Below are 21,143 nucleotides of genomic sequence, written 5' to 3' on the forward strand. Positions count from 1 at the left end.
AGCCATAATCTGGGTCATGTATATTCTAAGGAGGCTTTTGATTTAAGAACCTAGATTTTTTTGAGAGGCATGCAATATTCAATGTATCTCTATGCATAAGATTTTATGTAGATATGTTGATGATGCAAAATTTCTACATTATATGAAACATAAGTTTTTTTAACTTTGGCGGAATAACAATAGTTTATTTCTAACATACATTATCTTGGTCAAACATTGAAATTCTTGATTAATGTTTAACTACAAGTATACTCATTTCAAGTAAAGGATCAGTTTCAGGGTTCAGGTTGAAGTGTGTTGATGACAAGAATTCAGGTTCCAAGGAGAAGCCCATAAGGCTAAGGGTATTGGATATAACGGAAAGTGGAAGCTATACCTGACTTCCAGAGAATGTGGACTGGATATAAGATCTTAATCTTCTCTTACCTTACTGCAGAAATCTGGATGGAGAAGCAGTATTTACCTCAAAGAGAAGTGGACCTAGAAGCTTATTTCACTAGGAATCACACCGTTTTTCAAGGTACTCGATTCAAAAGAGCCATTTTCCAAGGGCAATACTGTAGAAATTTTGGCTGTTGTGAAGACAGAGATGATGGCTGTGTCACTGAGTTCTATGAGGCGAATGCATTGTGCTACTGCGATAAATTCTGTGACAGAGAAAATTCTGATTGCTGTCCTGACTACAAGTCCTTTTGCCATGAAGAGAAAGAATGGCCTCCTCACACACAGCCTTGGTATCCAGAAGGTAGGCTTTGGGAATGTGTTTCGACATTATCCTCGTTCATAACAAGATCTGACAAACTTCCTCTCTTTTTTTTCCTTCTTTCAATGAAATAAAAATGATTATTGCAGTTGAGAAAATACATTTCTTTGGATTGTTAAAGTGCTTTGGTTTGGATGTGGGGTTCCTGTGTAATACAAGCACCCTCAGGAAAGTTCTGATCTGACAGTCCTGAGTGCTGATCGGAATCCTGACCAGTGAGTTTTGAACACTCACTCAACTTATATAAGGATTACTTAAAACTCTTCTCTCTCTCTCCTTTGTATTGACATCAGGTTTCTCAAGACTTTTTGTCTGTAACCTCTTAGATAGTCTCAAGAAAGTCACAAGATTTACTATCTTGTGATAGTAAGTAGAAAGTCACAAATCTACGATCTGTAGATTTTAGTTGTTATTTCAAGGGGCTAACGGATGCACGAGCATTAGAAACTGTGGTATTAGTAATGCTATTAAAACTAGGACAAAATAAAATAAAGTCAGGCACCCGCTCTGCCTAAGTCATACCAAATATATTCTTCATGTGTATTTTTGTTTTGCTTCATTTGTTTTTCCAGTCTAGGACTTTTAAAATTATTAAAAAGAAAGGAGGAATTCATATAGAGTAGTTGAAAAAGTCTAAGGTTAAATGGATAAATACAACATAAGGAGGATGATGGTATTCATTATATTTATCTAATTGGAGGAGAATGACTATGGATTTTGAGCATTTGATACAATCAAGCTCTGCAACAAAAACAAAACAAAATTATATAACTACACTTAGATGAGGCTTTATTTTTCTGTCTCTCATTGTATGAAATCTCCTCAGCAGAACTTCAGGGTTAATCAGACTTCTCCGTCACACTACTGTAAATGGGTGATGGTGACTAGAAATCCCAGTTAGAAGACATTTTAGGGTAAACTAGGGGCTTGGAATCCTTACTTCAAAATCCAGATGTCATTTAAAAAGTCAGAGCAAGCCTCTGTTTAAAAAAAAAAAAAAAAAAAAAAAAAAAAAAAAACCAGATGCCATAGCTTTCATTCTCAATAATGCCATCTTGCTTGTAAAATTGAGGAAATGTCTCTTTATGTGTTTACATATGTATTATTTTAAATTTTCCACATAATGATAATTTATCCTTAGTCTTTACATTTTACCTATAAACAGCGTTCCCTTCTTCCCTCCCTCCATCCTTCTCTCCCCTTCTTTTATCCTTCCTTTTTTTCTCTTTTGTGTGTGTGTGTGTGTGTGTGTGTGTGTGATAGAGAGAGAGAGAAAGAGAGAGAGAGAGAGAGAGAGAGAGAAACAGAGTCTTGCTCTGTCATCCTGACTGGAGTGCAGTGGCAAGATCATGTCTCACTGTAGCCTCGAACTCCTGAGCTCAAACAATCCTCCTCCCTCAGCCTCCTGAGTAGCTAGGACTACAGATGTGTGCCACTACACCCAGCTAATTTCTTTTCTTTTATCTTTTGTAAAGATGGGTTCTTGCTATGTTTCCTAGGCTCGTCTTAAAACTCCTGGCCTCAAGCTATCCTCCCACCTTGACCTCCCAAAGTGCTAGGATTATAGGAATGAACCACTGCGCCCAGACTTTCCTTCCTTTCTTCCTTCCTCTCTCAGTTCCTCCTTCCTTTCCCTTTCCTTTCCTTTCCTCTTTTCTTTTCGTTCTTTCTTCTTTCTTTCTTTCTCTCTCTCTCTCTCTTTCTTTCTCTTTCTTTCTTTCTGTCTTTCTTTCTTTTCTTTCTTTCTTCTTTCTTTCTTTCCTTTCTTTTTTTCTCTCTCTTTCTTTCTTTCCTTTCTTTCTCCCCCTCTCCTTCTTCCTCTCCCTTTCCTCTCCCTTTCCTTTCCTTTCCTTTCCTTTCCTTTAATTTTTATGAGCCATTCCCATCTTTCTCCAATGGTAACCTCCTTTAAAAAAAAGTTTGTGTACCCTTTTACAGCAGGTAGTCTTGTTTTGTGTGCTTGAATTATTAATTTATATAGACCATATTATGCTACAGACCTCATGCTTTTTCTTGATTTTCTCAGACAGCAGCATGTTTTAAGACTCTCTCCATGTCTCCACGGACTACTAGGACTAGTTTGTGGCTTCTGACTGATGCTTAATTTTCTGTGATGTCCCTTCATCTCATCTAACTCCCTGTTCCCTCCATGGTGGGTGGACACCTAGGTTGTCGACAGCTCTTTGCTATCATAAAGAAGTCCATGATGGACAGCCTCATGCATGCCTTCTTATTGACTTGCATGATACAACAAGACTTGAATTGCTGGGTCCCAGGTATGCAGGTAATCTGCCAGATGGCTCTCAGAAGTAGCTGCATTAGTTTATGGTCCCCTAGTACTATATGGGGACACACCTCTAACAATTAATATTATGCAGAGAAGTAACCTTTAGTTATGTAATCACTAACACATGATTTCTCATTGTCATTTTAATTTGCATTTCTCTAATTTCTAGTAGGTTTGAGCTTCTCTTCATATGCTCCTTAATGTTTGTCTTTCTTCTATGACTTACTTTTTCCTATCCACAGCCTTGTAATACAACTTAATATCCGGTACAGCAAGTCAGCTTATTCACCACCCCCTTTTTTGAAAATGACTTAGGTCACATAGACATTAATCTTCCATAAACAGTTTTTGAATAAGTTTTTCTAGTTCCTCAAAAACCTTCAGATAGAATTTTGAATAGAATTGCATAAAATTTATAGACGTATCTGAAGATAGTTGAACTCTGTAATGTGATGACATCTCATCAAAGAGTGTAGGATATTTCTCCACTTACTCTGATTTTTAAAAATACCCTCAAATAGATTTAACACTTTACTCTATAGTGGTCTTATAATACTCTTTGTTTATTCCTGGATATTTTAAGATTTATTTCGTGTTGCTTTTTTTTTTTTTTTTTGACAGGGTGTTGCTCTGTCACCCAGGCTGCAGTACAGTGGTGCCATCATGGCTCAATGCAGCCTCGACCTTCCCCGGGCTCAAGTGATTCTCCTGCTTTAGACTTCCAAGTAGCTGGGACTACAAGTGCCTACCACCATGCCCGGCTATTTTTTTTTTTTTTTGCATTTTTAATAGAGATGGGGTTTCTCCATGTTTCCCAGGCTGTTTCAGACTCCAGAGCTCAAACATTGCATATTTTAAAAATATATTTTATAGTTGGTTGACTGTTGTTATGAATAAATGCTATTTATTCATGAGAGCTCATATCCTATGTAGCAATTTTTCTCAATTCCGTTATTAGAAACAAAAATGTATTTCTTTATCGCAGTAAAGATGTCTACACCAAAACTCCAAAGTAAACATCATACATAATGGAGAAATGTAGATATGTTCCCTTTAAGACTAGTAATAAAACATGGATTTCTACCTTTTTTGCTACATTTAACAGGGAGATATTTGTTATGCTTTAAGAGAAAAAATGAAGTAAAACAATCTGAAGAGAAAAAGTAAAACTTTTATTATTTGTAGATAATGTGGTAATCTATATAGAAAAAATAAAACCAACAGAAAATAGCATTAATATGAGTTAGAAATATTTAAAAACCAGAATTTTTTATTAAAAAATCCAGATGTTTAGCTACTCTTGAAAAATTGAAAAATCTGACGATTCTGCGTCCAGGGTCTCGCACGAGGTTGTCATTGGTTAGAGAGATGAGTGGTGGATGCCACTTTTGGTAACATGTGTATTTTCCATTCTCCCACATACCTTACTCCTTGCTATTTTCTCTCTGACCCACTTCTTTCATTTCTGCCAGGGGTCAATATGTCTGTAGTTTCTGTAAGTGGAACTTACCTCGGTTTTGCTCAATATACAACTTACACAACTGTACATGGACCCTTGGGCCATTACTATTGCAGGTATTTTGGGATTGAAAGAAGGTAATTTATTTGAAAATGGAAGGTATATTTTCATTGAAAAATAGAAAATACATGTTTAAAAATAGAAAATACATGTTTAATAGAAAATACACCTTTAAAATGCTAATTTTAACTTCTCTCTTTTGTCATGTTGGTATGATCCTTAAAATAATAGGTGAAGTTAATATATATTAGTAACATGATGAGAAAACCTAAGGCATCATAAGGAGCCCTGTGTCCAGGATTAGTTAGGGATCATATTCCTGTTATTCAAATGTAGTTTCTAATAGTGACAAGATTGGGCAGTCAAGGGAAATTCAGCCCTCATAGAACCTGCACACACTACATATTTAATTAACAGACCCTTCCGTAACATACCCTGAGTAGCATGTTTTTTCTTGTCTTACTGAACATACTCTTCCTCCTCCTTACAAACTAAGATTTATTGAATACTTACTATGGAGTCAACAACTGTTCTAAGCACCTTTCAGGTATTAACTCATTCATCATTTAATTATACATTGTTTAATAGAATATTACTTTATTTTAATTATACAGCAACTTCTTGAGAGTAAACATGGTGATTTACTTATCACATACTAATTATGGTGTCATGAAGTGGGAGGCCTAGTAAATATTGGTTGAATTTGGATTAATTGGTATTTAGAGGATTTTAATTTTATTTCAAATTTTGTATTTGTTGAATTAAATAATTTCCTCATATGATTTAAAATAAAATATTTTCATAAGTATACTTTTTCATACATAAAGTAGTTTTAAAAGATTTAGAAAGTATCAAAGTATTATTGTTTATGGTTTAAATGTGCAATTTCTATATTATTTTGGATGTTGGAATATTAACAGGAGTAATTGATAGTATTTAAAACTTTTTATATATCCAAGATTGCAGTAAGCATTGAGGGTCATAAGAAAAGAGTATTATAAAGTCCCAGGCCTTGAGAAACTTAGGAGCTACATAGGTAAGGAGACTTAGGTATATGAAACAATTAGGAAGCATTGTGTGACTTGTATGCCACATGTAGACAAGAATATCACCCAGGAAAGTTGAGTATATTAAAATGGTTAACGTTTATTTGATAAAAACTGTGTACCATATAAGAATATGTCAGATTGGTGGCAACCCTAACTAAAGTACATATTTTTAAAGCATAAGATATTTTGCCTGGATTCACTTTGTCATTAGTGACGAGGCTGCATGCAGCCTCTGCTTCGTCATTGCTGGAAAATGGCCCTTGTAGTCATGAGCTAGTTTGGCTCTTCATGCTCCAAAAGTAATATTTGAGTACCAATAAAAAATTGGAAAATAGAGTTATAGTTTCCACATTTTGAGAAGACATTCTAAAGCATAGACGAGCACCTCTGTTTTATCTCTTTGGCCAGAATATAGTCACATGCCATGCCAACCATCAAAGAGAGGTTTTGCTTAGCTGTGTGGTAATGTGTCTAACTATGAATGGGGTTCTGTTACGAAAAAAAAAAAGAGAGAGAATGATATTGGGAATAACCAACAATCTCCGACAAAGATTAAGAATGCAGAATCACCTAAAAACACAGCGACTATTTGGATGTCTGCCTTTCGATTGGTTATTATATCAATCTAAATTTTTTCAAGTCTCAGTTTAAAAGTATAAGTTGTAATGCTTTTAATGTGCTGAAATGTACTTGAGCTTTTCTTATTTGAGACACACAGCTCATACAAAAAGTAGTTGCTACTTCTTCAATATCCATTTTTGCTCGAGAGGTAGAATTTTGCTAAGATTTTAATTTAGGGTCATAGTTAATGTAGAACTTATGTTCCGGGTATAGTTTTTACTCTATTCACTATGAAAGGAAGTAATTAATCATTTTATTTTGTAGCAAAAAGTTCATATTAGACTAGAAGTGTTCCAATACAGATAATTTTTCTTCTTTTATCTTGCTTTTGAAAGTAGCTACTTGAAAAGAAAATAGTACTACACAATATTGAAAAAATGTGCAAAATTAGTTAAGATAAAAATACAATGTATATTATCTATACTATTGTTTGCATGTATAAAACAACTTTCCTCTGAGATTCTATGATCACTCACTGACCTATTAGATATTATTTTTCAGAGATTTAGTTACATGGGTATTGTTCAGTTCTTCTTATTGTGCCTGTTCTAAGAGCTCTTTAAATCAAGGATTTAAAACTATGTACATTATCTTCAGGATTAAAAACATAAATATATCCATTTTGTACAAATTGGAAGTAAAACATACCGGTAAATATCTTCTTCTTGTGTTTTCTTTGCCATACCTGATGGTAACTTCCAGTAAATGATTTCAAATGTCAGGCTGGGTGTGGCGGCTCACACCTGTAATCCCAGCACTTTGGAGGTCAAGGTGGGAGGATCTCTTGAGGTCAAGAGTTTAAGATCAGCCTGGCAGTACAATAAGACCTCATCTCTACCAACAAAAGAAAAAAAAAACTAGCCCGTCATGGTGGCATGCACTGTAGTCCCAGGTACATGGGAGGCTGAGGCGGGAGGATCCCTTAAGCCCAGGAGTTTGAGGCTGCTGTGAGCTATCATCCCACCAATGCACTCTACCCTGGATGACAGAATAAGACCCTGTCAAATTAAAAAAAAAAAAAAAAAAAAAGTAAAAAAATTCAAATGTCAGATGTGGAGAACCAATGATAGAGTTGAAAACAGAGCTCGAGTGGATTTTCCAGACATAACCTTTTGGTGTAGCGGATTTTAAGGAGAAAGTCTAGTAGACCATCTGTTGTGAACAGACCTAAGCTAATTTGATTATGCACAATATGTTCACATTGGTAAAAAAAATGTATGTGAGTCACTGACATGTTTGAATTTGGTGAAATTTATTTACTTCTTCACAACCTCCTTAACTATATTACAATGAAGATAAATCACAGTCCATACTTTGCCGCGTATACTGACAGTTACAAAAATACGACACAGACCAATTCATACAACCTCTATAAGCTTCAGGAAGTCTTCAGTTCCGGTCCTTTTAGGTGTTCCCACATCTACGCTGCATGAAAAATTTATTAGAGGCACATGTGATAACATTACAGAGGTAGGATTCTGTTACCTGTACAGTGGCTATCAGAGAATGACAATTCTTCCTTTCTGCTTGGCTGGACACAGTACACAGGACAAATATCAGTCTTAGAGCACCAAGTCTAAGAGTACAGGTGCTTTTGAGTTTAAGAGATACATATAAACTATGGGATACAAGAGTGGGATGTGACTTTGAAATATTTTAGGTTAGCCTCATAAGTAAAAAAAAAAAAAAAAAAATAGAATTTAACCAATGGGAATTAATTATTTATCACAATTATGCTGATTAACAAGTCATGAATTTTAATAATAAAACCCATTTCTGACATTTATTATACTAATACTCTAGGGTTGGTCAAAATATGGGTAATGGAAGAACTTGTAGCAGTTGCTCCAAAGTCTGGTCTTTCAGAATGAAAGCCACTGAAGGGGGATGGATTCCTGATTAGAGCAAGCAACTGCCTTTCCGACAGTTTAGACCAGCACAGATATTTATAATACACTGTGGTGAACTATTTTAAAATAAATTATAGACAACCTATCATTATCTTTTCACAATTCAAGAAGTGAAGTTTAGACCGGCACAGATACTTATAATACACTATGATGAACTATTTTAAAATAAATTATAGACAACATATTATTATCTTTTTTCAGTTCAAGAAGTGAAGTTGGCCAGGTGTGGTGGCTCACGCCTGTAATCCCAGCACTTTGGGAGGCTGAGGCAGGTGGATCACAAGGTCAGGAGATTGAGACCACGGTGAAACCCCGTCTCTACTAAAAACACAAAAAATTAGCCGGGCGCAGTGGTGGGTGCCCGTAGTCCCAGCTACTCAGGAGGCTGAGGCAGAAGAATGGCGTGAACCCGGGAGGTGGAGCTTGCAGTGAACAGAGATTGCGCCACTGCACTCCAGCCTGCGCGACAGAGCAAGACTCTGTCTCAAAAGAAAAAAAAAAAAAAAAAGAAGTGAAGTTTAGACCAGCACAGATACTTATAATACACTATGATGAACTATTTTAAAATAAATTATAGACAATGTATTATCATCTTTTCTCAATTCAAGAAGATAAACTATTTCATTCTCCAAATATATGATTTGCCTAATATTGCTTTAAATGCTGTTAAAGTTGCAAAAACTGCCTTAATTTCAACAGTCATTAGTTTTGGCTTTGTTTTATTTTGTTCTGTTGGTCAAGATGCTGTGTGTGTAACCAATTAATTAACTCACTCTGAGGAGCTCTAGACATATTTTACTGAGAAAGTATAGCTACCAGACAGGAATTCTTTCATATCACCACAATCATAGTTTTCAACCTACAGTAATCTGGGTTACTGCTTACCTTGAATTGATTCTCCCTTTTGAGTTCTGAATCCCATCTTTTGTCTTTTCAGTACCTCCATCTCTACCATTCTCTCTCGCTTTCTTGCTCTCTCTTTCTCCTCAAGCATCATTATTTTTTTGTTTTCTTTTCTCCTGGTGATATGGTTTGGCTGTGTCACCACCCAAATCTCATCTTGGATTGTAGCTCCCATAATTCTCAACTGCCTTGGGAGGGACCCAGTGAGAGGTAATTGAATAATGGGGGCAGATTTTTCACATGCTGTTCTCATGGTAGTGAATAAGTCTCATGAGATCTTATGGTTTTATAAATAGGAATTGCCCTGTACAAGCTTTCTCTTGCCTGCCACTGTATAAAATGTCCCTTTGCTTTTCCTTCGTCTGTTGCAATGATTGTGAGGCCTCCCCAGCCACGTGGAACCATGAGTCCATTAAACCTCTTTCCTTTACAAATTACTCAGTCTCAGGTATGTCTTTATTAGCAGTGTGAGAACAGGCTAATACATGTGGATTAACCATTAATTTCCAAAATGTGTTTTTGCCTTTCCCAACTTTAAAAAAGCTCTCCCTTAATTTCATGTCTTTAACCAGCTACCATCTCATTCCCTTCTTTCCTTTTATGACAAAATATCTGAAAGAAAAATTTACTTTCTTATTCCAAGTCTCTCATCAACCCATTCCTACAGGATGTCAACTCACTGCTACTTCACTGAAATTTCTCTCGGCAGGGTTATTGGCAGTTCCTACATTACTAAATGCAATATTCAGATGTCTGTTTTCTTGTTCTTGGCCTCTCAATAGTACTGTATGCAGCTGACCACCTAGAGCGTACGAAACACTTTCTTAACCCTGTTTTTCATGACACCACCCTCTCCTCAATTCTATTCTCCCTCACAGGTCACTCCTTCCCAGTTTCCTTTTCTGAATGTCTGTCAGATGCAGTGTTTTGAGCTCAGTCCTGGACCACCTTTTCTTCCCTACATACACTCTCTCCAAAAGACCCTTATGTAGTCTTGGGTTTGAAAAAGTAGATATGGATGTTTGTGTCTCCCAAATTCATGCTCCAGCCTTGGCTTAACTCTGGTCTTTTATAAACTGCTGTCTACTTGATATCTCTGTTAGGATGTCTAGCCTAGGTTTTATCTAAATCTAAAATATATACAGTAGCAGTCTTGATTTCTTGACACAAGCCTGTTTCTTATTTTAGTGGTAGTTGTACCATTTCTTTGTTACTCAAGCCAAAGTCCTAATGAAATATCTTTGATTCCTCTTTTCCCTCATTCACCAAACTCAATCCATGAGTGATTCCCTTTGAGTTACCTCCAAATTATATCCACCTACTTCTCGCTATCCTCACTACACTTATGTTAATCCTTCATCCCTCTGGGAACCTCCACCCCAGTCATCTCGACAGGAGTGATGAGTGCAGAGATTAGGGTGGAAACATTTTGGATAAGGCCTTACAGGTTACAGTAAGAAGTTTGGTCTTATTCTCAATTTGATGGGAAATGACTTGAAGATTTTAAGTAGGAAATGACATGATGTATATTTTTTGAAGATCTCTATAAATGCCGTGTGGGAAATGAGGGATCCGTTGGAGTTGGGAAGGATTGTAGCAAAGGAGTGAGTGGACTGCTTCTGGGTATTGTATATAGGCTCATGCTTTACTGTGTCAGCACCTTGATGGGGTCTGAAGTAACCGATTATGCCTTTTGTTAAAGAGATTAATTCTCATGCAAGATTAAAGTGAATACAGTGTCTCATAGTTATCTCTTACATGACATTAAGGAAAGATGACCAAGAAATGGAGTTTTTGTTGACATTAAATTTAGTGTTGAATTTTGTTAACATTAAATTTAGTGATTTGGGGTGGCTTGGTGATGGCGTTCTCCTGACTTCAAAATTATTAGCTGAGTATAAGTCAAAGAAGGGACAATCTTTTTTCCTTAAGGATGCTTGAGACCTCTGTTCCATTTATCCATGGAATTCATATGTTGAACACTCAAGATTCATGAGGTATGATTATAAATCACCTTTGTTTTTATTCCACACGCTCAGTTTTTAAGAATGGTCAGGGAAGTACTTCTCTTGGCTTTGAATGAAAACTTTGATTGTTGTATGGATTTTCTGTTGTTTCTGGGTGATAAACAATTTTAGGATCTCTTTAAGTTAGAAACATACTGTGGATTCAGTTATGAAAGGAGTCTAATCTTATGTAGCAATTAAAACCATGTATTTGATGTAAAGTTCAATCTTCCCACATCTCAGGTTTGCTGTATTAGGAAAACTGTGGTCAGGAGACAGGTGGTTTCCTTTTCTTACCCCCATGATTGTGAAGTATCAAAATTCCACGTGAAAGGGATGCATAGATGCAAATACATAAATAATTAGATTCATTAAGTAGAACATTGGACTGCAAAACATCCAGGGGAGGGGCAGTTGTGAAATATTTTCTATTAAAATATTAGCTTTGTAACATTGTGGCTAGAAGTTAACAAGGTCCCTTGGAAAGCTTTCTAAACCTATAGTTTGCCCTATGCTTTTATGAATAAAAGGTTAAAATTCGTTTTGTTTAATTAGAGGCCATTGGCATAAAATATCAATTACATGTTTCTATCAAAAACAATTTCACCAAACAATATTGAGTCACTTTTACAAATTTAGTGTTAATTTTGAATTTAAGCAGATTATATTTTCAAAATGAATTTAAATTTTTAAGCAGAGCACTATTTTTACAATATGTTACTAACGGTTTTTATATGATAATGATTCACCAGTCATCTCTTTTGAGTAGTTCATATAATCTCATAAAGCAGTTAATAACCAGTTTCAGTTAATAGTTAAGAAACATTTGGATTTGGAAGGCAAATGGCTATGATTTCATGAATTTTTTCTCTTATTCGGATCCTAAAGAAAAAAAATAGAATTTGTCTTTGTAAGGTAAATTCAATGAAGTGACCTGGTATTTTGAGTCCAAAGCTATAGGCTACTTGCTCCAGTCATATCCAATTAATTATAAGCACTTATGAGACTTAATTAGTTGTTTTTTTAATGAGAAATGTCATAAATCAATTCAAATACTATTATATTGCTTACTTACTTAAAAGCATTAATTATTTTTTAAGCATAGTGATTAATTCCTTGGTAATCTTGTTTTCATGCTTTGCAAATCCTCCCTGTTGGAACATAATATGCAGTTTAAAGATAAAAGCGTTGAAACAAGCCCAGAAGATTTTGATATACAAACCTTAACACAAACCAGACATGGATTTCTATCAGCTTTTTTGGCACCAAACATGTCTGTATATTTGAAAAACTAACTACGATTTTTGATTATATTTTATGTTAATGCACTTGATTACTTAGTTTAGGATTTTCATTTCTTTACATGTTACTTTGACAGGTTGCTTCAAAGATGGTCAACATTATGAAGAGGGATCAGTAATTAAAGAAAACTGCAACTCCTGGTAATAAATTTAAGTGGTACAGAACTGAGTTCTACTGTGTGTGTATGTTTTCTTCAAATAAAAGAAATATGTGTGAAACAAAGCATATATTTATGTATGTATAGACAGAATCATATGTCATAAGACATCATATACTTGTAACTTTGTATAAGCATATTTAATTTTAAGGGATTTGGAAAATTTAATCATGAATATCTTTTAATGTTTGAGGTTGATGTTCCTGACAATGGGTCTCCGTCATACAACAAGTCTGCATTAAATGTACCTCTTAATTATAATATTCTGATACCCTACAGACAAGTTGTGTTTTTTGAGCACAATAACTATATAAAAACAGGCTGCTCTAAAAGAACTAGCCTGCAGAAAGTTTCCAAATACAAGTACATGGAATCTACTGTCCAATTTGGCTTATGTTTTCAAACTTCAATGGATGTGTGATCATATCGTTTGTTAATTGCCTGGAGTAGAGGATTACAGCATATTGAATGGTAGCTAACGTATGTTTTACAATTTATTTTTGCCAAGAATCAAATAACCATATGGCTAACATTAATCAAGACATTATGTTTTATGCCTTAACAATGTATAACTCTTTTTACTAATTGAAATATACTTCATAAAGACCAAGCCACTTTTGTAATCTTCATATCTTTACAGCACATGCTCAGGACAGCAATGGAAATGTTCCCAGCATGTATGCCTTGTTCGTCCAGAATTAATTGAACATGTCAATAAAGGAGACTATGGGTGAGAGAAATCTTGCTTTATATGCTTCTTGACACTGCCATTTACTATGCAGGTTTCAATGTATTGCTTGGTTTCTATAAATGGTCATTCATTATTTAAAAAGAAAGAGTGGGAGAGAAATAGAAAGGGAGATAGAAAACATGTAAAACTGGAATGCAAAGGTAAACATTAAGTAATTAAAATGATCAAATAAGAAATCTAGAGCATAGTTAGGAAAGAGCAGTGTCATGGTGTAGGTAAGGGAAATGGAGTAAAGCTACTTTGGATAAGTATTTAGGCAAAATCAGGAAGTCAGCAAAATTCATTTATTCATACTAACCATCTCTTCCTCTGCTACTGCCCTCACCAAGTCAATCACATGCTTAGTTATCATGGGTAGAATCTGACCTTACAAGGATGATATTCAAATAACAAGCCAATCTAAATAATTTCACTGAAATGATGGGTATCTAGCCAATGTCACTTACAGTTGAATCAAGAGACGGATTGAGCTACTTTACTTTAATAGTACACTAAAGATAGGGATGATTGACACTGAAACATTGGAAATAACTGATGCTCTCGTACAGATTGAAAAATTAGATGGCTTCTCCATTTACACAGAGGAAATTAAGATGTAGGCACTGGCCTGGCAAGGTGGCTTATGCCTGTAATCCCAGCACTTTGGGAGGCCGAGGCGGGTGGGTAGATCACTTGAGGCCAGGAGTTCAAGACCTGCCTGGACAACATAGTGAAACCCCATTTCTACTGAAAACACAGAAAAAATTAGCTGGGCATGGTAATGCATGCCAGTAATCCCATTACTCAGGAGGCTGAAGCATGAGAATCACTGAAGCCTGGGAGGCGGAGATTGCAGTGAGCCAAGATTGCGCCACTGCGCTCCAGCATGGGCATCGGGGGTGAAACCCTGTCAAAAAAAAGAAAAAGAAAAAGAAAAAGATACAGGCACCAACACTGACTTTTATTATAGAATTAAAAGGAAGAGGAACAGGCCAGCTGGTATCTGCTTCAGGATTTCTCCACTGCCATTGATCAAATCTCGATATATCCTTGATAACATCTTCCACATTTCTGGAAAAGACTTCACATAAAAAGATCTATTATTGAGCAACTGGAAAAGTGAAATAATCTGGAGATGTATTTTTATAAAACGGAAGTATAATCTCCTTCCACATATAACATGTTGTTTCCCAGCATAATGGGGATACTAAATTTCAATGTATTCAAAGTTTTTTCTTGGAAGATACAAAGCATATAGAAAGTCACATTTGTTGATATTAATATCCTTAAACCATTCTCAGTTCTTCTCTGTGTGTGTGAGTGTGTGTGTTTGTGTTAAATCAATATTTTAGAAGATAACTTGATGACATTTTAAGTATTTCTAGGGAAAACCAATTATAATTTTCTGTGGCAAATCATATTTAAATTATTGAAAGAACATGAGAGTATGTGCCATCTTGAAAAATTGAATCAGATTCCTAAAAGTGTTCAAATGCTAGATCTAATTAACATACACTTCCAAGAAACCAAAATAGAGGAGCCTAGTTTCCACTATTAAAAGTACATGAGAAACCACAGTCTAATCCAATGTGGTACACTTAAGAAAACACACTTAGGAGTACAGAGGTTGTTGGGAATGCTATTAGGTTGGTGCAAAAGTGTATGGTGGTTTTGGCCAAAACTACCGTTACTTTTGCACCAACCTAATATCTTCCTTGGAAGGAAGAACGTTCTTTCCATGATTTATTTATTTTGAGCATGCCCTAGGGCTACTTAAGAGGCATGGGCTTTGCATTTTAGTAGCAAATATTAGACATCACATAACTTTCAAAGAGTAGAAAATGAAGTATAATTGGAGCAAAAGGAAACATACAAAAACCAAAGGAAAAAAAGTTAAGTAAAAGGAACAAGCTATAAAGACAAGAAATAAAACTAAAATTATTTACCAGGGCAAAAAAGCGGGGAAGTCTTTAAATTTAAAAGAAAGTTGTAATTCTCAGCTACTCTCTTTTCATGATGCTCAAATTGTTTTTACGTGTAAAAATATCATCATATTATATCATTCAGTATTTATTAAGTGCTTTTAAAAATAGCCTACACCAAATATGCAATCTTGGCTTTAAAATATTTCTTTCCCACATCTTGACAGTATTTTAGATCCAAGTCTTTATTTATTCTATGTAATGTACTTCAGTGCTTATTTATTCTCTGTATTATTTTTTAATGTAATCAGTTGATATTAATAAAACATATGTTCTACTGGTGGCATGGCTGAGGATACACATAAATAATTTCGGCCTGGTGAAGTGGTTTATGCCTGCAATCCCAGCACTTTGGGAGGCCGAGGCGAGCAGATCGCTTGATGTCAGGAGTTTGAGATCAACCTGGCCAACATGGTGAAACCCCATCTCTACCATAAATACAAAAATTAGCCGGGTGTGATGGCATGGGCCTGTAGTCCCAGCTACTCGTTAGGTGGAGGCACTAGAATTGCTTGAACCCAGGAGGTGAAGGTTGCAGTGAGCTGAGATCATGCCATTGCACTCCAGCCTTGGAAACAGAGTGAGATTCTGTCTCAAACAAAACAAAACAAAAAAACAAATAATTTCTATGTTAAGGGAATTTACCATCTAGTTGAGGAGCCAACACTGCCATACCTTTATAAAAGGATTTCTAATAATAGGGGGGAATATAAGTGCTACATTAGTGGCACAAGTAATAATCAGCAAGTTAGTGGAATAAAGGGAGATATGTAAGTGTTTCAATTACCTGCTACTGTGTAACAAACCATTCCAAAATTCAACATTTTAAAACCATAAACTTTTCATCTTTTCACATCAGCAATTTGGAATAGGTTCAACTGAGGCTCTTTTGCTGCTCTCTTCTGGAATTACTCCTGTGTCAATAGAGCCTCAACTGAGGTTGAATTGTCTGTGATGGCCTTACACTATATCTTGTGGTTGGTGCTGGTTGTTGATTGGGCCACGTTTCTCCAGCAGGCTAGCTTTGGCTTCTTCTCATAATTACTATTCTGATGGGGCATATGTGGAAGCTGCCCCAGTCCTCCCTTGAAGCTTATGCTTGAAAGTTTCACGATCTCAATTCTACTGCTTTCTATTGGGTAAGGCAAGTTACTAGGCCAGCCTACGTTCAAAGGCTAGAGAAATAGATTCTTTCTTATGAACTCAAAATTTGATTTAGTGGATAAGTTGGCTTTCATTTTTCACTGTTTTCTCAAAACCCGCTCACCCCAAACTGCAGTGATTAACTTCTACCTATTCTTAGTTACTGGCATCTTGCTCTATCTGGTCAACTTGAAAATTTGAAGTTAGTTAGATTTTTCCTTCCTTTTATTCTCAGTCAGTAGGTATTGCTAACTCCCGCACTAAAAGTTTCTCTTAGATATTTACTTCTTCCATTCTAGACTATATTCTAATGCATTTCTTTATCAAGCCTAGTTTGAAATTATCTGACTTGTCTCTGTTTCCAGAAATTCTCAATGGAACCCCATTGCTTGTGAAACATGTATTGCCCTTAGCAAAAATAATATGTTGGCCCAAAAGCTTTTTACTACGTTATCTTTTGTACCATTTTCAGCCCCTGTGTCCCTATCCTCTCTCCTAGTTTAAGCATTTAACTTATCTGTCATTCCCTACACATGCCACCCAACTTCAAACTTGCATGCCTTGCTCAAGAGTTACCTTTACTTTAAACAAATGCTCTCTTCTTTCATATGTGGTCACCAAACTCATTCTTATCCTTCCAGATAGAGAACTAAATTTGCTTTATGTAAAAAATTTGCCAACTCCTTCAGTTATGTTTGAATCTTTTGATCATCTTTTGATCTACTGCTGATAGATGACACACGCCAAAGTCATTTCTATCTTTGTATTTTTTCTTAAGGTATGAGCTTCTTAAATGTAGAAAAGTTTATTCATATCTATGTTCTCAGTGTTTATTAGAGAATATGACAGATCAATTAAGAAAGTTCAATAAATGCTAAATTGGATTAAAATGAAAATTATAAGTCTAAGTCAAGAAGGATGTTATAGATTAGTCATACCTTTCACACTTTTGAGCATATCTCACAGCACATACATCTTACTTTGTGATCTAGTACACACACCCATGCACAAGCATCAACACACACACACACACACAGACACACACACAGAGTTTATTACCCTTAGTATTTGTAATAAACCCTATTTCCTATTATTTCTCCTATCTTTTATTTTATTTTCTTAAACTATCACCCTACTAACCAAATTGAGTGCTCAATTAAATAACCTATGAACATCTCTGACATGATGTTGGAAAACTACTAACATACGGCAACAAAGACATACTTTACTGATGTCACAATTTTGCCAAATTTTGCCCAATTTTGCCCTGTTAGCCTTTTGAATTATACTACAACATCTCTTATATTCAGAGTTTCTCTTATTGAGATTCCTTGGGTAATGGAGATTGCACTTTAAATTGTAGCTAAGTGTCTAAGGATTTTATGAACTAACAGATCTTATACGAAGAACAACATTAACTTGTGAGGTATATTATTAAAAATTAAATTGTGTTTTCAATGATTCATAGGAGCCTATCACATTATAAACGATTTTGGTGATAAACATAGCAGGACAGGGTTTAAATTTGACATAAGTACAGAAAATATATTGACCTCAAGTGGTAGATAATTCAGAATAGGCAATGATTAAATTACTTGCATCTTTCTAATTTTTTATCTACTATCATCTAGTAAAAAAATTTTGTTTGTCTTCAAATTTCAATATTGAATTTTGAAGAGAAAATTTTTTTTCTAATTAAGAGCACAAAATACGTCTCTATGAAAATATGCACTTTTGTTACCTAATTTCACATCAACTGATTTTTTATTATTATTAATAACTAAGATGATTGAGCACTTAACACAAATGAACTCATTTAATACATAATAGAATATTTCAATATCTAAAAATTAGCACTGATGTCATTTTTAAAAATTATAACTATTTTGTCCTTCAGTATTCATGCATACATTTTTACTTTGTTCATTTCTTTTCAAATATAAATTTTAAAGAAAATGTATTAACCTATTTAATGTATCAGTACATTTCTGTATATTTAAGCTTCTTTCTAAGATATATTTAATGGCATTTAAAGGAAACTACATATATTGGCCTCATTAACACTTAATCTCTTTGTGGTATGTAAACATTTCATATTCTTAGCATTAACCTACATTAATATAGTCTTATGTTCCTCATATGAATCATTAAAATACTTGAAATGTACCTTATTTAGGAAGAGTATCTCATACCCTTGATTATTAAAATAATCAATAATGTATCATTTATATAAACAATAACCTGCGATAATTCTCATATTGTGAGATTTGTTGCTGTTGAATTTTGGAAATATAAAGGAACATGTATTTGTAAAAATGATGTCACATAACCTGTGTATATTTTTCTTCTTCATTTGTAAGGCAGATGGACAGCACAGAACTACAGCCAATTTTGGGGAATGACTTTAGAAGATGGTTTCAAATTTCGCCTTGGCACTTTGCCACCTAGTCCCATGCTCCTGAGCATGAATGAAATGACAGTAAGTGTTCCTTCTGATTCATGTATGTGCACGTATTTGTAAAAGTGTGTTCATGTGTGCATTAAAAGCAATTATAAATCACTAAAATAATGAGTTTTGAGCTTTCAGAGTCATAATTTTGTCACAAAAATAAAAAATCCTTTCCCCAAATGGTTGTTAAACCCCTCAAAAATTTCATGTGGGCTTCGCAAGTTTACTGTTACCAATTAGACATAGTCTCCTTTAGGAATGATTGAATGGCCTGGCAAGATGGTGGAATAAGAACAGCTGGTTGGCAGCTCCCAGCGAGACCAACGCAGAAGGTGGGTGATTTCTGCATTACCAACTGAGGTATCTGGTTCATCTCATTGGGATTGGTTAGACAGTGGGTGCAGCCCACGGAAGGCGAGCAGAAACAGGATAGGGTGTTACCTCACCCAGGAAGAGCAAGGAATCTGGGAACTCCCTCCCCCAGTTAAGGGAAGCCATGATGGACTGTGCTGTGAGGGATGGTGCATTCTGGCCCAGATACTATGCTTTTCCCATAGTCTTCGCAGTCCACAGACCAGGAGATTCCCTCAGGTGCCTACACTACCAGGACCCTGGGTTTCAAGCACAAAACTGGGTGGCCATTTGGGCAGACACTGAGCTAGCTGCAGGAGTTTTTTTTGTTTGTTTGTTTTGTTTTTTTACCCCAGTAGAGCCTGGAATGCCAGCGAGACAGAACCATTCACTGTCCTGGAAAGGGGGCTGATGCCAGGGAACTGAGTGGTCTTGCTCAGCATATCCCACCCCCACAGAGCCTAGTAAGCTAAGATTCACCAGCTTGAAATTCTCACTGCCAGCACAGCAGTCTGAAGTTGACCTGGGACACTGGAGCTTGGTGGGGTAAGGGGTGTCGGCCATTACTGAGGCTTGAGTAGGCGGTTTTCCCCTTACAGTGTAAACAAAGCCACTTGGAAGTTCAGACAGGGTGGAGCTCACCACAGCACAGCAAAACCACTGTAGCCAGACTGTCTCTCTACATTCCTCCTCTCTGGGCAGGGCATCTTTGAAAGAAAGGCAGCAGCTCCAGTCAGTGGCTTATAGACAAAACTCCCATCTCCCTGAGACAGAGAACCTAGGGGAAGGGGCAGCTGTGGGAGCAGCTTCAGCAGACTTAAATATTCCTGCCTGCCAGATCTGAAGAGAGCAGTGGATATCCTAGCATGGTGCTCGAGCTCTTTTAAGGGGCACACTGCCTCCTCAAGTGGGTTCCTGACTGGGAGACACCTCTCAGTGGGGGTCAACAGACACCTCAGACAGGAGAGCTCTGACTGGCATCTGGTGGGTGCTGCTCTGGGATGAAGCTTCTAGAGGGACTCTGTTAAGGGACGGACTTTCTCCCAGTGCCTCTTGACTGGCAGACACCTCCTAGCAGGGGTCAACAGACACCTCATACAGGAGAGCTCTGGCTGGCATCTGGTGGGTGCTGCTCTGGGATGAAGTTTCCAGAGGAAGGAACAGGCAGCAATCCTTGCTGTTCTGAAGCCCCTGCTGGTGACACCCAGGCAAACAGGGTCTGGAGTAGACCTCCAGCAAACTCCAGCAGATCTGCAGAAGAGTAGCCTGACTGGTAGAAAGAAAACTAACAAACCAAAAGCAATAGCATCAACATCAAAAAAAGGATGCCCATGCAAAAACCCCATCCAAAGGTCACCAACATCAAAGGCCAAAAGTAGATAAATCCACAAAGGTGAGGAAAAACCAGCACAAAAAAGTTGAAAATTCCAAAAACCAGTATGCCTCTTCTCCTCCAAAGGCTCACAACTCCTTGCAAGCAAGGGAACAAAATTGGACGGAGAATGAGTTTGACTAATTGCTAGAAGTAGGCTTCAGAAGGTGGATAATAACAAACTCCTCCAAGCTAAGGGAGCATGTTCTAACCGAACGTAAGGAAGCTAAGAACCTTGATAAAAGATTACAGGAACTACTAACTAGAATAACAAGTTGAGAAAAGAACATAAATGACCTGATGGAGCTGAAAAATACAACACGAGAACTTCATGAAGCATACACAAGTATCAATAGCTGATTCAATCAAGCAGAAGAAAGGATATCAGAGATTGAAGATCAACTTAATGAAATAAAGCATGAAGACAAGATTAGAGAAAAACAAATGAAAAGGAAAAAACAAAGCCTCCAAGAAATATGGGACTATGTGAAAAGACCAAACCTACATTTGATTGGTGTACCTGAAAGTGATGGGGCAAATAGAACCAAATTGGAAAAAACACTTCAGGATATTAGCCAGGAAAACTTCCCCAATCTACC

The 21,143-nt window shown here is 36.2% G+C and overlaps 1 protein-coding gene across 1 annotated transcript in view; it reads left to right on the forward strand.

The window, feature by feature from the left end:
* The first annotated feature begins 244 nt into the window (after window positions 1-244).
* Window positions 245-21,143, forward strand: part of TINAG (tubulointerstitial nephritis antigen) — an 83,097-nt gene continuing 62,198 nt past the window's right edge. Inside the window, exons 1-4 of the mRNA XM_025383145.1 lie at window positions 245-745; window positions 12,437-12,500; window positions 13,158-13,247; window positions 18,737-18,851. Coding sequence (XP_025238930.1) covers window positions 391-745; window positions 12,437-12,500; window positions 13,158-13,247; window positions 18,737-18,851 — 624 coding nt within the window. The 5' untranslated portion in view covers window positions 245-390. The remainder of the gene's footprint in view (window positions 746-12,436; window positions 12,501-13,157; window positions 13,248-18,736; window positions 18,852-21,143) is intronic.

This window comes from Theropithecus gelada, chromosome 4, assembly GCF_003255815.1.
Source record: "Theropithecus gelada isolate Dixy chromosome 4, Tgel_1.0, whole genome shotgun sequence".
NCBI classification, from domain to species: Eukaryota; Metazoa; Chordata; class Mammalia; order Primates; family Cercopithecidae; genus Theropithecus; species Theropithecus gelada.